Consider the following 16,826-nt stretch of genomic DNA (forward strand, 5'->3'; position numbering starts at 1 on the left):
TTTACACTCATTTTCAGTCTATTCTGAACACCTCACACTATTATTTTTAGTCCTAAAATTTGCACCGAGGTCGCTGGATGGCTAAGCTAAGCGACCCAAGTGGCTGACACAAACACCTGGCCCATCTAGGAGTGGCACTGCAGTGTCAGGCAGGATGGCACTTCAAAAAAATAGTCCCCAAACAGCACATGATGCAAAGAAAAAAAGAGGCGCACCAAGGTCGCTGTGTGACTAAGCTAAGCGACACAAGTGGCCGACACAAACACCTGGCCCATCTAGGAGTGGCACTGCAGTGTCAGACAGGATGGCACTTCAAAAAAATAGTCCCCAAACAGCACATGATGCAAAGAAAAAAAGAGGCGCAATGAGGTAGCTGTGTGACTAAGCTAAGCGACCCAAGTGGCCGACACAAACACCTGGCCCATCTAGGAGTGTCACTGCAGTGTCAGACAGGATGGCACTTCAAAAAAAAATAGTCCCCAAACAGCACATGATGCAAAGAAAAAAAGAGGCGCAATGAGGTAGCTGTGTGACTAAGCTAAGCGACCCAAGTGGCCGACACAAACACCTGGCCCATCTAGGAGTGGCACTGCAGTGTCAGACAGGATGGCACTTCAAAAAAATAGTCCCCAAACAGCACATGATGCAAAGAAAAAAAGAGGCGCACCAAGGTCGCTGTGTGACTAAGCTAAGCGACACAAGTGGCTGACACAAACACCTGGCCCATCTAGGAGTGGCACTGCAGTGTCAGGCAGGATGGCACTTCAAAAAAACAGCACATGATGCAAAGAAAAATGAAAGAAAAAAGAGGTGCAAGATGGAATTGTCCTTGGGCCCTCCCACCCACCCTTATGTTGTATAATCAGGACATGCACACTTTAACGAACCCATCATTTCAGCGACAGGGTCTTCCACACGACTGTGACTGAAATGACTGGTTGGTTTGGGCCCCCACCAAAAAAGAAGCAATCAATCTCTCCTTGCACAAACTGGCTCTACAGAGGCAAGATGTCCACCTCATCATCATCCTCCGATTCCTCACCCCTTTCACTGTGTACATCCCCCTCCTCACAGATTATTAATTCGTCCCCACTGGAATCCACCATCTCAGATCCCTGTGTACTTTCTGGAGGCAATTGCTGGTGAATGTCTCCACGGAGGAATTGATTATAATTCATTTTGATGAACATCATCTTCTCCACATTTTCTGGAAGTAACCTCGTACGCCGATTGCTGACAAGGTGAGCGGCTGAACTAAACACTCTTTCGGAGTACACACTGGAGGGAGGGCAACTTAGGTAGAATAAAGCCAGTTTGTGCAAGGGCCTCCAAATTGCCTCTTTTTCCTGCCAGTATACGTACGGACTGTCTGACGTGCCTACTTGGATGCGGTCACTCATATAATCCTCCACCATTCTTTCAATGGTGACAGAATCATATGCAGTGACAGTAGACGACATGTCAGTAATCGTTGCCAGGTCCTTCAGTCCGGACCAGATGTCAGCACTCGCTCCAGACTGCCCTGCATCACCGCCAAGCGGGTGGGCTCGGAATTCTTAGCCTTTTCCTCGCACCCCCAGTTGCGGGAGAATGTGAAGGAAGAGCTGTTGACGGGTCACGTTCCACTTGACTTGACAATTTTCTCACCAGCAGGTCTTTGAACCTCTGCAGACTTGTGTCTGCCGGAAAGAGAGATACAACGTAGGTTTTAAATCTAGGATCGAGCACGGTGGCCAAAATGTAGTGCTCTGTTTTCAACAGATTGACCACCCGTGAATCCTGGTTAAGCGAATTAAGGGCTCCATCCACAAGTCGCACATGCCTAGCGGAATCGCTCTGTTTTAGCTCCTCCTTCAATGTCTCCAGCTTCTTCTGCAAAAGCCTGATGAGGGGAATGACCTGACTCAGGCTGGCAGTGTCTGAACTGACTTCACGTGTGGCAAGTTCAAAGGGTTGCAGAACCTTGCACAACGTTGAAATCATTCTCCACTGCGCTTGAGTCAGGTGCATTCCCCCTCCTTTGCCTATATCGTGGGCAGATGTATAGGCTTGAAAGGCCTTTTGCTGCTCCTCCATCCTCTGAAGCATATAGAGGGTTGAATTCCACCTCGTTACCACCTCTTGCTTCAGATGATGGCAGGGCAGGTTCAGGACTGTTTGCTGGTGCTCCAGTCTTCGGCATACAGTGGCTGAATGCCGAAAGTTGCCCGCAATTCTTCGGGCCACCGACAGCATCTCTTGCACGCCCCTGTCAATTTTTAAATAATTCTGCACCACCAAATTCAATGTATGTGCAAAACATGGGACGTGCTGGAATTTGCCCAGATGTAATGCACGCACAATATTGCTGGCGTTGTCCGATGTCACAAATCCCCAGGAGAGTCCAATTGGGGTAAGCCATTCTGCGATGATGTTCCTCAGTTTCCGTAAGAGGTTGTCAGCTGAGTGCCTCTTATGGAAAGCGGTGATACAAAGCGTAGCCTGCCTAGGAACGAGTTGGCGTTTGCGAGATGCTGCTACTGGTGCCGCCGCTGCTGTTCTTGCTGCGGGAGGCAATACATCTACCCAGTGGGCTGTCACAGTCATATAGTCCTGAGTCTGCCCTGCTCCACTTGTCCACATGTCCGTGGTTAAGTGGACATTGGGTACAACTGCATTTTTTAGGACACTGGTTACTCTTTTTCTGACGTTTGTGTACATTTTCGGTATCGCCTGCCTAGAGAAATGGAACCTAGATGGTTTTTGGTACCGGGGACACAGTACCTCAAACAAGTCTCTAGTTGCCTGTGAATTAACGGTGGATACCGGAACCACGTTTCTCACCACCCAGGCTGACAAGACCTGAGTTATCCGCTTTGCAGCAGGATGACTGCTGTGATATTTCATCTTCCTCGCAAAGGACTGTTGGACAGTCAATTGCTTACTGGAAGTAGTACAAGTGGTCTTCCGACTTCCCCTCTGGGATGACGATCGACTCCCAGCAGCAACAACAGCAGCGCCAGCAGCAGTAGGCGTTACACTCAAGGATGCATCGGAGGAATCCCAGGCAGGAGAGGACTCGTCAGACTTGCCAGTGACATGGCCTGCAGGACTATTGGCTTTCCTGTGTAAGGTGGAAATTATCACTGAGGGAGTTGGTGGTGTGGTTTGCAGGAGCTTGGTTACAAGAGGAAGGGATTTAGTGGTCAGTGGACTGCTTCCGCTGTCATCCAAAGTTTTTGAACTTGTCACTGACTTCTGATGAATGCGGACCAGGTGACGTATAAGGGAGGATGTTCCTAGGTGGTTAACGTCCTTACCCCTACTTATTACAGCTTGACAAAGGCAACACATGGCTTGACACCTGTTGTCCGCATTTGTGTTGAAATAATTCCACACCGAAGAGGTGATTTTTTTTTTTTGTATCTTGACCAGGCATGTCAATGGCCATATTCGTCCCATGGACAACAGGTGTCTCCCCGGGTGCCTGACTTAAACAAACCACCTCACCATCAGAATCCTCCTTGTCAATTTCCTCCCCAGCGCCAGCAACACCCATAACCTCATCCTGGTGTACTTCAACAGTGACATCTTCAATTTGACTATCAGGAACTGGACTGCGGGTGCTCCTTCCAGCACTTGCAGGGGGCGTGCAAATGGTGGAAGGCGCAAGCTCTTCCCGTCCAGTGTTGGGAAGGTCAGGCATCACAACCGACACAATTGGACTCTCCTTGGGGATTTGTGATTTAGAAGAATGCACAGTTCTTTGCTGTGCTTTTGCCACCTTAAGTCTTTTCATTTTTCTAGCGAGAGGATGAGTGCTTCCATCCTCATGTGAATCTGAACCACTAGCCATGAACATAGGCCAGGGCCTCAGCCGTTACTTGCCACTCCGTGTCGTAAATGGCATATTGGCAAGTTTACGCTTCTCATCAGACGCTTTCAATTTTGATTTTTGGGTCATTTTACTGAACTTTTGTTTTTTGGATTTTACATGCTCTCTACTATGACATTGGGCATCGGCCTTGGCAGACGACGTTGATGGCATTTCATCGTCTCGGCCATGACTAGTGGCAGCAGCTTCAGCACGAGGTGGAAGTGGATCTTGATCTTTCCCTATTTTAACCTCCACATTTTTGTTCTCCATTTTTTAATGTGTGGAATTATATGCCAGTATCAATAGCAATGGCCTACTACTATATATACTGCGCACAACTGAAATGCACCACAGGTATGGATGGATAGTATACTTGACGACACAGAGGTAGGTAGAGCAGTGGCCTTCCGTACCGTACTGCTATATATACTGGTGGTCACTGTCAGCAAACTGCAAAACTAAAATGCACCACAGGTATAGAATCTAGATGGATAGTATACTTGACGACACAGAGGTAGGTAGAGCAGTGGCCTTCCGTACCGTACTGCTATATATACTGTTGGTCACTGTCAGCAAACTGCAAAACTTTAATGCACCACAGGTATAGAATCTAGATGGATAGTATACTTGACGACACAGAGGAAGGTAGAGCAGTGGCCTTCCGTACCGTACTGCTATATATACTGGTGGTCACTGTCAGCAAACTGCAAAACGAAAATGCACCACAGGTATAGAATCTAGATGGATAGTATACTTGACGACACAGAGGTAGGTAGAGCAGTGGCCTTCTGTACCGTACTGCTATATATACTGGTGGTCACTGTCAGCAAACTGCAAAACTAAAATGCACCACAGGTATAGAATCTAGATGGATAGTATACTTGACGACACAGAGGTAGGTAGAGCAGTGGCCTTCCGTACCGTACTGCTATATATACTGGTGGTCACTGTCAGCAAACTGCAAAACTAAAATGCACCACAGGTATAGAATCTAGATGGATAGTATACTTGACGACACAGAGGTAGGTAGAGCAGTGGCCTTCCGTACCGTACTGCTATATATACTGGTGGTCACTGTCAGCAAAACTCTGCACTGTACTCCTCCTATATAATACTGCTGGTCCCCAGTCCCCACAATAAAGCAGTGTGAGCACAGATATATGCAGCACACTGAGCACAGATATGGAGTGTTTTTCAGGCAGACAACGTATACTGGTGGTCACTGGTCAGCAAAACTCTGCACTGTACTCTTATATAATATACTGGTGGTCCCCAGTCCCCACAATAAAGCAGTGTGAGCACAGATATATGCAGCACACTGAGCACAGATATGGCGTGTTTTTCAGGCAGACAACGTATACTGGTGGTCACTGTCAGCAAAACTCTGCACTGTACTCCTATATAATACTGCTGGTCCCCAGTCCCCACAATAAAGCAGTGTGAGCACAGATATATGCAGCACACTGAGCACAGATATGGAGTGTTTTTCAGGCAGACAAGGTATACTGGTGGTCACTGTCAGCAAAACTCTGCACTGTACTCCTCCTATATAATATACTGGTGGTCCCCAGTCCCCACAATAAAGCAGTGTGAGCACAGATATATGCAGCACACTGAGCACAGATATGGAGTGTTTTTCAGGCAGACGACGTATACTGGTGGTCACTGTCAGCAAAACTCTGCACTGTACTCCTCCTATATAATACTGCTGGTCCCCAGTCCCCACAATAAAGCAGTGTGAGCACAGATATATGCAGCACACTGAGCACAGATATGGAGTGTTTTTCAGGCAGACAACGTATACTGGTGGTCACTGTCAGCAAAACTCTGCACTGTATTCCTCCTATATAATACAGCTGCTACCCAGTCCCCACAATTAAGCAGTGTGAGCACAGATATATGCAGCACACTGAGCACAGATATGGAGTGTTTTTCAGGCAGACAACGTATACTGGTGGTCACTGTCAGCAAAACTCTGCACTGTACTCCTCCAATATAATACAGCTGCTCCCCAGTCCCCACAATTAAGCAATTAGCACAAATATTTGCATCAACATTAATAAACGGAGAGGACGCCAGCCACGTCCTCTCCCTAACATTTCCAATGCACGAGTGAAAATGGCGGCGACACGCGGCTGCTTATATAGAATCCAAATCTCGCGAGAATCCGACAGCGGGATGATGACGTTCGGACGCGCTCAGGTTAACCGAGCCATACGGGAGAATACGAGTATGCCTCGGACCCGTGTAAAATGGGTGAAGTTCGGGGGGGTTCGGTTTCCGAGGAACCGAACCCGCTCATCACTACTTTAAAGCAGTTGTCCAACATATATTTGTGTTCTTTAAATAGCAAGTTAGGCACCTTTTTCAGCATGCAACAGTTAGTCATTTTCCTTTGCTGTGCTCCTTCAAAACATCTACTTTTCAAAATCTCTCTGAAGGGAAAATAAGTATGGCTGACAGAGAGTCAGACTAGATAGACATAGGCTCATAGCTTTTAGCCATGTGAGAGGGAGAGAAGACAGAGAATGCTATAGTGCAGAGGTTCTCAAATGCTGTCCTCAAGGCACCCCAACGGTCCAGGTTTTAAGTTTATCCATGCTCGCCCACAGGTGACTTAGTTAGCACCTCAATCAATTTGATTTTAACCATCTGTGCTTAGCCATGGATATACCTATAACCTGGACCGTTGGGATGTCTTGAGGGCCGCGTTTGAGAACCTCTGCTATAGTGAAAGCAAAGCTCATATGGGCATTCAAAAATCCCTTGCTGATTACATCATATGCCATGTGACTGGTTGTCATCATAGTCACATGAACCTTTGAAAAAATAGCCTGGAAACCAAACCATGGAGAAATGGTGAAATATTAACATTCTTCTAGTGTACCACAGTGATTTATGTTACATAAAACACACCTCATTATTTTATATGATTGCTGCCATCTCTATGCATAGTATAGCTGCGCAGGTGCTGCCTATGTATAAGCACAGGGTTGGGTATGTGTGACCGGTCACAATACTGATGGGGGAATCCCAGCATTTACATGCCCAGCAGGGGGGAGCACAACAAAGCCCCTTGCGGGCTCGGTGACGAGCTGAGGGGTGTTGTGGAAATAGTCCCTGTTGGTCGGCATGCTGACCGTTGGGATAGCGAGAGTCCTGGATGTAGGTGCCGGTCACATAACTACATCCCATCAGCACGTTTAGCTTCTGTTGGTACGATAACAGTAGGTTCCATTTACATGCACATCAGCTAACTACATCACATTTATAAATGATTAATAAACTAGCCACTGATTTATATTTCCGTGGTTGTGACCAGTCAACAGATTACAGTTAACTATACAGGGTGGCACAATTCACTGGCAAGACAGCGGGCGAGGATTATAAAGGATGGAGAGAGAATGTGACGCACATGCAGCATGTGGGTGAGGGCTTCCTCGCTTGGCTCTAACATTAAGGATCAATGTCCTGGAAAGGAGACCAACATTAACTCCCAAAGTCAGACTTTGAGCTACAATACATTTTAAAGATGGGCGATGGCTCATGCTCTTGTCAATTACAAATGAAATGTGTCCCATCATTATGGGACACCCTGTATAGTTCTATCAGAGAGTTCATTGATCAGGAAGCCCAAACACCATATCCTTAAGCGGATTGAGCATGGTCAGAACCGCAGAGAAGATCATCGGGGCCGACCTTCCCTCAGTCCAGGACCTGTACCTGTCCAGAGCTAAAAAGCGGGCAATGAAGATAGTAAAAGACCAGCTACACCCCGGCCACAGCATGTGTAACTTGCTTCCTTCAGGCAGGCGTTACAGGGCCATCCGCGCCAGGTCCACCAGAAGCCTCAAAAGTTTCTTTCCCCAAGCGGTCCGCCTGCTGAACTCCTGAACATTGACTGACTAGACGTACATGTAACTAACTTGTGTCCCTACGGTATACCTATCTGTATGACTTTACTTGCCCCCCCCCCACCTGCTTATCTGTTACCTTCTTGGCTGTTGTATAGCAACCAAAAGACAAATTCCTAGTATACGCAAGTATACCTGGCCAATAAAGCTGATTCTGATTGTGTGACTTTACTGGTTTATCACAAAAAAAAGGTTATTATTGTTTTCTTTATGCTTTATCACCATATATTAATACAGTGACCATTGTTACTACTTCTTACATAAATTAAGCCCGTATTAGATTACTTTTTATCAAATTTGTCAGATGGAACATCCAAATGACTTGTGTCAAGGGACTTAGAAAACATACCACTCAAGCTTTAACATACCCTCTCATTTTGCTTTTGGCCACAACCAGCCTTGGAATTTGCAGAAATATGCATTAATGTTTTTTAGAAAAAGTGTGATACATTTAGTATTGCAGAGTAATTAGCAACTGCACTACCACTTACTAATATTACAAACTTGTACCCTGTCTGGAGCCTCCTCCATTCCTAAAACGGGCTAGCCAGGTTAGGGGTGGGAGTGTGTGGTAGCCAGCCTCAATCTCATGCTGCATTCAAGATATTGTGATTTATCCTCCTCTAGGAACTCTCCCCACCATTTTAAAGTGATGAATGGCACTAATTGGTGTTTTATGTCAAGTACTTTGTAGTCTTTCATTTAATCTAGGTAAGGCATTCCCAGGCTGTAGTAACTGTAAACAAATAGATTTCATGGTATTTGAATAAGGGTACGTTGTGTTGTGTTTTAGCGTATAGGGGGCAATGTGTTGAAGGTAAAAGGTGTATCCTATAGTGTAGAATTGTATAATATATCTCAAATTGTGAAAAAACTACATTATATACCAAATCACTTTCTGTAGGCACATTGCATCATCCACATTCACTCTTTTAAAGATAATTAAACAGAAATGAGAAAATACATTTTTAATCATTAATCAGATTGTTTTAAATATCTCTTATTACAGGAGTGTTCTCCTGGACATTATCGAGAGAATAAAGGATTGTACCTAGGAAAGTGTGTCCCTTGCAGATGTAATGGCCATTCAACACGCTGCCATGATGGATCAGGAATATGTATTGTAAGTGCCATAATGATGACTGACAGATTTATGTCTACTACAGCTCAACACATGTTCTTGTTTCTGGAGACTTAAGACTAATGTTGTAATTTGTTCTAAAGGTTCCTGTTGCTGCTAATAGGCAAATATTACTAGAACTCTTGTGTCAAGAAATGTAATATTTTATTAAGTAGAAATGTTGTTGCTTTTAAATGCAAAGTAAGATCAAGTCTGATACTAACAGCCGTAGTAACAACAAAGTACAGTATTTACTTCTCATTCACAATATCCTCTTTCTACAGTATCTGTCCTATTTCCATCAGACTGGCACATCTATAATGGGCACAGGGTATGCGGTGCACATGGTCCCTGGTGTCCAGGGGGCCCACACCGCACACTCTGCACCCATATAATTATGCTTACCAATCCGGAGTCCCGTGGCATTCGGTGCTGCAGACAGGAGCAACGACCATTTTTCCACTAATTTGGATATATGCAATAGAGATGTCTCTGGGTATAAGTCTCAGGTGCCATGTTCCCAGAGACCTGTGCAGTAGACTTTGGCTCAGAGCCAGAGTCTACAGCACTGCGGCCACTGCAAGAGAGATGAGGGCCCGTATGGAGCCTGCACACAGGCCCTCTCCACGCCTAATCTGACCCTGTTACTTACTGCTGTTACGTTAAATGCCCGTGGCACCAAGGGGCTGATACAGAATTGGGAGCAAAGCTAATACAGGAGCAAGTATGCACTGGACAAACCATGTTGCATTTTAAGAGTTGGGGTGCCTAAGGACCTGGGGTACAGCGATTCCCCCCATACCTGTACCTGGGGTGATTACTTTTGAAAGATGGTGCATGGTCAGAAGATGACAAAGTTTATTGGACAATGTCAAAGTCTTTTCCAGCTCCTTTGCCAGCGCCATCTTTCAGAAGACATTGCCGGAGACTGGTATAGCTGGGAGCAAGTATAGAGAGGGGGATGTGTGCATTTTACTCCTTGCACCCATTATAGATTTGCCCATGTCACAATGCAAGAGATAGAAATATATTTACATATTTAGGGTAACGCTGGCTGCTGTTGCCTGTAGCCCACAGATACTGGGCAGCTTTCTTCTTACACTGCAGTTGGGAGTTCTCTCTGCACATTGTACATCTGCCCCATATGCAGGGCAACATGGTTTTGTCAAGATGCTAATTTGCTCCTTTTTTACTTTGCTCCCAACTATGAATCACCCCCTAGATGCCAAACTCTATTGCATTTCACTTAAGGTAGTAACAAAGCTTGCACAGCTCTAGTTGTTTTGGAATCTAACCATATAACTAGATCACGGGGAGCCCAAGCAATGCCATCTTCACCCATAAACTCATGCAAATTGTCGTAATTTTCCATTATATGCCCCCAAAAATTGTTATATGTTTAATTGTTGTTCAAAGAGAACACAGACAAATAATAATCATGAATACAGAATTGTGCAATATGAGAAGTAAGTTTTGTAGTTAGATAAAAGCACACATAACTGCTATAGTACTGACTTCAATCAGTAAATCTAGTGTTTCAAGTTTGCCTAAAACTCACAGCAAAACTAGGTCTGTTTCACTGAAACAGAATAGGAAATGTGGAGTGAGACGTAAAAAAAAACCCTGAACCTATAAACTATTGACTACAAATATATCAAGATATGACTTGAACATACGTTACAGTTGTCGGTGTACTGATTGTTTCTTTGGCAGCATAGTGTAGATTTATAGTAGTGGGAAAAACACAAACAGAAAAAAATTATGCTTGGTCACAATTAATTTTCAGACCATTACATATTGTCTATTGTATGAGCTATGTATTGAAATATTAATACAGGTTGAGTATCCCTTATCCAAAATGCTTGGGACCAGAGGTATTTTGGATATCGGATTTTTCCGTATTTTGGAATAATTGCATCCCATAATGAGATATCATGGTGATGGGACCTAAATCTAAGCACAGAATGCATTTATGTTACATATACACCTTATACACACAGCCTGAAGGTAATTTTAGCCAATATTTTTTGTAACTTTGTGCATTGAACAAAGTGTATCTACATTCACACAATTCATTTATGTTTCATATACACCTTATACACACAGCCTAAAGGTCATTTAATACAATTTTTTTAATAACTGTGTGTATTAAACAAAGTTTGTGTACATTGAGCCATAAAAAAACAAAGGTTTCACTATCTCACTCTCACTCAAAAAAGTCCGTATTTCGGAATATTCCGTATTTCGGAATATTTGGATATGGGATACTCAACCTGTAGTTTTAAATGAATGGTGTAAATGGACAAGTAGGCACATCCCTATAAAAGTATGCAGCATTAAATACAGCAATAACAGTTTTTGAAGGGAAGTAATATGAACTCTACCCCAACGCTTTGTGTCGCTGGGAGGCAGAGTGAGTATTATTATGTGTTGTTGCAGAGATTGGAATGTGGTTACACAGCCTGAGCTCTCTACTGCATCTAGACTTTAACTGCTGAACAGATGTATATAAAGTAATATACACTGTACTTGGTCCAGCACCCTTTAAAATACATATTACACCAGCTACTAAACCAATCCTAATACAGAATGTTTGTGTTATACAGTAGAAAGCTACTATTGTACATTTTAATTTTATTGGGAGAGTATAGCATGCATGTTTCATAGGGCCAGTGGCGCCACGAGTGTGTGTGGGGGGGGGGGGGCACCACCTATCAAAGTGCCAAGTTGTCCGGAGTGGCAGGAGCCAGGTGCCGCAGTGTGACATTAACCTGTCACTGAGAAGGTGGCGGCAGTGCTGGAAGAGTCTCCGGGTGCAGCCTACATGCCCCCAGAGTCAGGTAATCCGGGACTTCCCCCATGAAGCCACACTCGCTTTAGTTATTTCAGTGGGTCTCCCGCATGACCACGCCCCCTTTCTGGCCGCACACGCCACCACTGCATAGGGCATCATATAAAAGTAACACATTTTGAAATTCTATATTTTAAACATAATTGGGTCTGCCGAATGTATCTTGCTGGTTATTGCATTAGACAGGCTCCGGAGCCAATAGTACAGGCACTCAGAGTCAATTGCAACTGAATAGGTATCAGGGCATTGTAAGTGGCATTCTGGCATACAATAGGCAAAAGGAACGCAGTTGCGCTCTCATAAAATGAAAAATGGATAATAATGACAGGTTTGAAACAGCATATAGATTTGACTGTGTGGAGGGGTGTGTGAGTGGACCCATGGCGCAGGGCCCTGGGGCCAGCACCATCGCTGGCTCACATCCCCTGCATCTTGCTGGAAGGGTGCCTGGAATAGTAGTGCACCTCCAATGCTGCTCGGAGCATCCAAAGAAGTCTCTGTGCATGAACCCTGCAGTGTGAAGAGCCGCCAGAGTGTCCGGCAGCTCTCCACACTTCTCCTGCTGCCATCCTCATCACCTCGCGTGACATCACAGGTTAGGGGGCTGGGCCAGCACAGGCCACGGTGCACCTGGGAGCATCTGGCGCTGCATAGGGACAGTTTGGCTGTAACACTTGCTGACAGTGTTTCGGGGTCTGATGTACTAAGCCTTGGAGAGGGAAAAACTATCAATCAATCAGCTCAGTTATTTTTCAATCACAGCCTGTAACATGGCAGTTAGGAGCTGATTAGCTGGTACTTTATCTCTCTCCACTCTATGTCTCTCCAAGGCTTAGTACATCTTTCCTCTTTTCAATGGATGCATGCTGAACTGATATAATACACCTGAGCATACAAGTACAAAAAAATATTACCAATAATAAGGAACTTAAGGGGTCATTCCGAGTTGATTGCTCGCTAGCTGTTTGTAGCAGCTGTGCAAACGCTATGCCGCCGCCCACTGGGAGTGTATTTTAGCTTAGCAGAAGTGCGATCGCTTGTATCGCAGAGTGGCTACAAAGTTTTTTTGTGCAGTTTCAGAGTAGCTCAAAACCTACTCAGCGCTTGCAATCACTTCAGAGCATTCAGTTCCTGTTTTGACGTCACAAACCCGCCCAGCGTTTGCCCAGCCACGCCTGCATTTTTCCTGGCACGCCTGCGGTTTTCCGAACACTTCCTGAAAACAGTCAGTTGACACCCAGAAACGCCCACTTCATGTCAATCACTCTGCGGCCACCAGTGCGAATGAAATGCTTCGCTAAACCCTGTGCAAAACTACATCGTTCGTCACGCGTGCTCATACGCGTGCGCAGAACTGCCGTTTTTTAGCCCGATTGCTGCACTGCAAACAAATGCAGCTAGCGATCAACTCAGACTGACCCCCTTAGGTCAAGAAGATCTTCTGACCTTTAATGTTACTAGGCAGAATTTGTGTGTCTTTAATATACAGGTAGTTTGCACTGCAGAGTAAGCAGATCAGCTGAGGGAGTGGCCCGGAGAACGGTTCCTACTGTAGCTCAGGCAGGGACAAGCCTTTACAGGACTACACTGCTGGAGTATGCGGACATTTAATATCACACTACAAGAACAATTTCATCATGTCTAAAACAGGAAAGACATGACTAGTGTCTAAAAATGGGTCTGGAACATAGTCATTACATTAGTACATAGCCTTCACAAAAGAACACAAATACAAATATTGCATAAAATAAAAATTACCGAAGCATACAAGCATCAACATGATAAAATGGCCCCAGATATACACAGCTGCATACTATACAATACCAGTTTAGCAGGTAACGGATAGGGGCTTGATGAACAGATATGGGCAGGGAGAAGAAGGCAGAACAGGCAACTGCCTGAGACACAAGCTTAGCACTGTACGGTGTATATTCAGCTATATCTTGCATCAGCAGAACGATATCTTCAGTATGAAGTCTGCACCTGGCCACTATCATGAATGAAAAAGCTAATTCCATAAGTTAAATGCAAATTTAAAATATTACATATACAATCACACCCCTCCCCATCCCCCCACCTAGCAGATTCTATATTTGCTACTGACTACATCCCCCACATATATGCTGCATGTATGGGATTCATACTGTATACCGGCGGTAGGGATTCTGGCGCCGGTATGGTGGTCGTCGTGAGCCCGGCAACCTGAAGACCACCCGTATACGGTATGTGACAGTTTTAAGCAGATGAATATGGATTTATTTGGAAGTGACTTTCAGAGATACAGATAGATATTTTATTAAGTGATAATCTTTCTATGCTTCCCTTAGAACTGCCAGCATAACACAGCCGGGGACAACTGTGAACTGTGCAGAGACGGGCACAGTGGGAATGCCACACAGGGCTCATGCAGCATTTGTGCTTGTCCTCTCCCTGTACTGTCAAACAGGTATCCTGAATCTTTTTCCTAAATACAGTATACTGATCTGTGATCTAAGCAGAACAATGTTAGACACATGGGCAGCAGAGAAAGCAGGTATCCAGTATGTACTATATAGAAATGTATATTCCCTGGGATTTACCACCAATTAGTTCACACGTGATCAGTTTATAACAGTAAATGTACAGGGAATAATAACTATTATCCAGAATACTGATGGCTGTATGTAATAACCAAGTGGTAAAACATCATAATTCATGATTAACTTATAGCCAGATGCGCCACTAGGAGAATCCTTTTTTTGTTAGAGTAAATAGCATGTTGTAATATTAATCTTATGGTCACATACACTACTGATATACTGTACAAAGCTCCTGCAAGGCCAGCCGTCATTGCAGTGATTAGTGTAAGCTGAACTCTAGTTGATGGCTTGTGTGCAGCCGACTTCCAGACTCTGGTGGCTAGCATTTATCAGCACTTATGTCTCTGATGGCAATATTACAGCAGACTGCATCCAGTCTTTGGTTGCTAGCGGTCAGCTGAACTGCAGTCTCTGGTAGATAGAGTACAGCAAGCCGAACAGTCTATTGGGCTAGAATAGTACAGGCTGCCAGTCTTTGGTGACAAGGGTAGAGCAGGCCGCCCATCTCTGGCAACCAATCTCTGATGACTAGCATGTAGCAGGCCCCCAGCCTCAGTAGCGTTTCTGGTGGCTAGCAGACCTCTGCACACCCAGATATACTTACCACCTGCCCCATTCTGCAGCTTGCTTCTAGAGAGAATACTGCCAGGAGTTGTCTGTATTCTCATGCCGCGCCTTGCGCTAATTGTTCATAGTGTCAGAATGGAAACTGTCCAGTACTGAGACCTATTGTGTGCCCTTTACGTCTATACTCTGCTGATCATTTACATATTTACATAGTTCAGCTTATATATTTAGATCCATTATTTTGTTACATTATTTTGGAATCATTTTATACAGTATATTACTTACGGTTTCATGATCTTTGTGCTTTGCAGTTTTGCAACAGGATGTTCTGGCAGTGGCAGGAACCTTAAGTGCTTCTGCAAACCAGGATATACCGGGTACAACTGTGGAGAGTAAGTATCCATCTGATCCAGGACACAGTACCAAGTTCTAATGATGAAAGCAATATATTCTAGCTTTGATAAGTACAGTATAATATAGATTTGACGCTAACGTCTTCTTTTTCCATTATTTGTGTAGATGTGCACAAGGCTATTATGGTAACCCATTAAGGCTTGGTGGCAAGTGTCAACCGTGCAGCTGTGGTAACAACGGCCAGCGGGTCAGTTGTGACCCTCTAACAGGAGGTAAGAATGATCATGAACATCTGTTTCTACAAAGCGCCCCAGATGGATGTCACTGGTCACTAGTAGATTGTCAGCTAGCATGTTCATGACCTCTATCGGCCAACTTGGCACTTTGCTTTCTGGATACTGTAACTCATGATTTGTGTCTATAGATCTTTATACACATTTTATCATGGTTTTGTTGAGCCCCCATTATTATTGTAGATCAGACTAAATCAACATAAAATTTAATATATACTTTTTTAAATATTTTTTCCAGAATGCCTAGATGAAGATCCGAATGATAATGGAGGAGATGAATGTAAGTGCTATGAACAGTTCTACTAACATTGTATATTATAATCGAGTGTATTGTGTGTGCGTGTTTGATGGGATTCATTAGACTAGCTCTATATGTGAAAACTGACAAGCAGATATCTCATATACAGCATAATGATAATATGTCTATCTGGGGAGAACATCAAGCCTCAAATATAATATGTGATATTTATCACTGATGCTTAACACGCCCTAGCGGCCAGTGTTATTATGGATGAACCGTTGGATCAAATTGTAAAATAAACAGAATTAGGATGAATGAAATATTGTAATGCATCATAGTAAAAAATCTGAGTGAGATCAGCAAATATATATCCCTACATTCAGGTAATAAGAATAAATACCACCAGCCAAATCGCTTTATCTCATAAGATCACCAAGCAGGCTCAGTAGTAGCGCAGTATATCTCTGGCTAAAGCAAGCGACAGATGGCCAGGTACACCCCTCTGCTTCTTACCCTCCCAGCTTGTCCACCTCAGGCACTTAAAAGTACTCTCCCCCGCGGGCGCACGCACACACACACACACACACACACATTCCTGATGTTGGAACTTCCCCAATAAAATCAGTCTGCAGTTGCTTTTACAGGATAGGTGTTCTAATTGGAAATGTACATGATATCAAATCCTAAGATGCCAGTTTAAGAGATAACAGTAAATTTAGCACTTTCTTCTGTCTTAATGGTGATTTAAAATGGCCTGTCTGAATATAATTACTCAATTCCAGCATGTGATAGCTGTGTCAACATTCTTCTGATGGATTTAATGACAATGGTTGATGAACTGAACCTTATTAAGGCCAGGCTGCAGAGTGTAAATGCCACCAGTCGTGCTCTGGAACAGCTTAAAGCTTTGGAGGCTCGCATTCGTGAAGTAAAGGTAAGTGGATGTGTCCTCGCTGGAATGGGCACATTATATAGGAAATGAAGCAAGTGAAAAGCAGGTGACAGCAAATAGTGGTGAGCTAGAACACTCTCTGTACTCCTTATTTCTCCA

At 44.2% G+C, this 16,826-nt stretch overlaps 1 protein-coding gene across 2 annotated transcripts in view; it reads left to right on the forward strand.

The window, feature by feature from the left end:
• Nucleotides 1–16,826, forward strand: part of LAMA3 (laminin subunit alpha 3) — a 477,258-nt gene that overhangs the window by 382,203 nt on the left and 78,229 nt on the right. For both annotated transcript variants that reach the window (XM_063923602.1, XM_063923601.1), the window contains exons 41-46: nt 8,780–8,893; nt 14,069–14,187; nt 15,199–15,279; nt 15,407–15,513; nt 15,773–15,814; nt 16,558–16,709. In XM_063923602.1, coding sequence (XP_063779672.1) covers nt 8,780–8,893; nt 14,069–14,187; nt 15,199–15,279; nt 15,407–15,513; nt 15,773–15,814; nt 16,558–16,709 — 615 coding nt within the window. The remainder of the gene's footprint in view (nt 1–8,779; nt 8,894–14,068; nt 14,188–15,198; nt 15,280–15,406; nt 15,514–15,772; nt 15,815–16,557; nt 16,710–16,826) is intronic.

The sequence above is a fragment of the Pseudophryne corroboree genome, chromosome 5 (assembly GCF_028390025.1).
Source record: "Pseudophryne corroboree isolate aPseCor3 chromosome 5, aPseCor3.hap2, whole genome shotgun sequence".
Lineage (NCBI taxonomy): Eukaryota > Metazoa > Chordata > Amphibia > Anura > Myobatrachidae > Pseudophryne > Pseudophryne corroboree.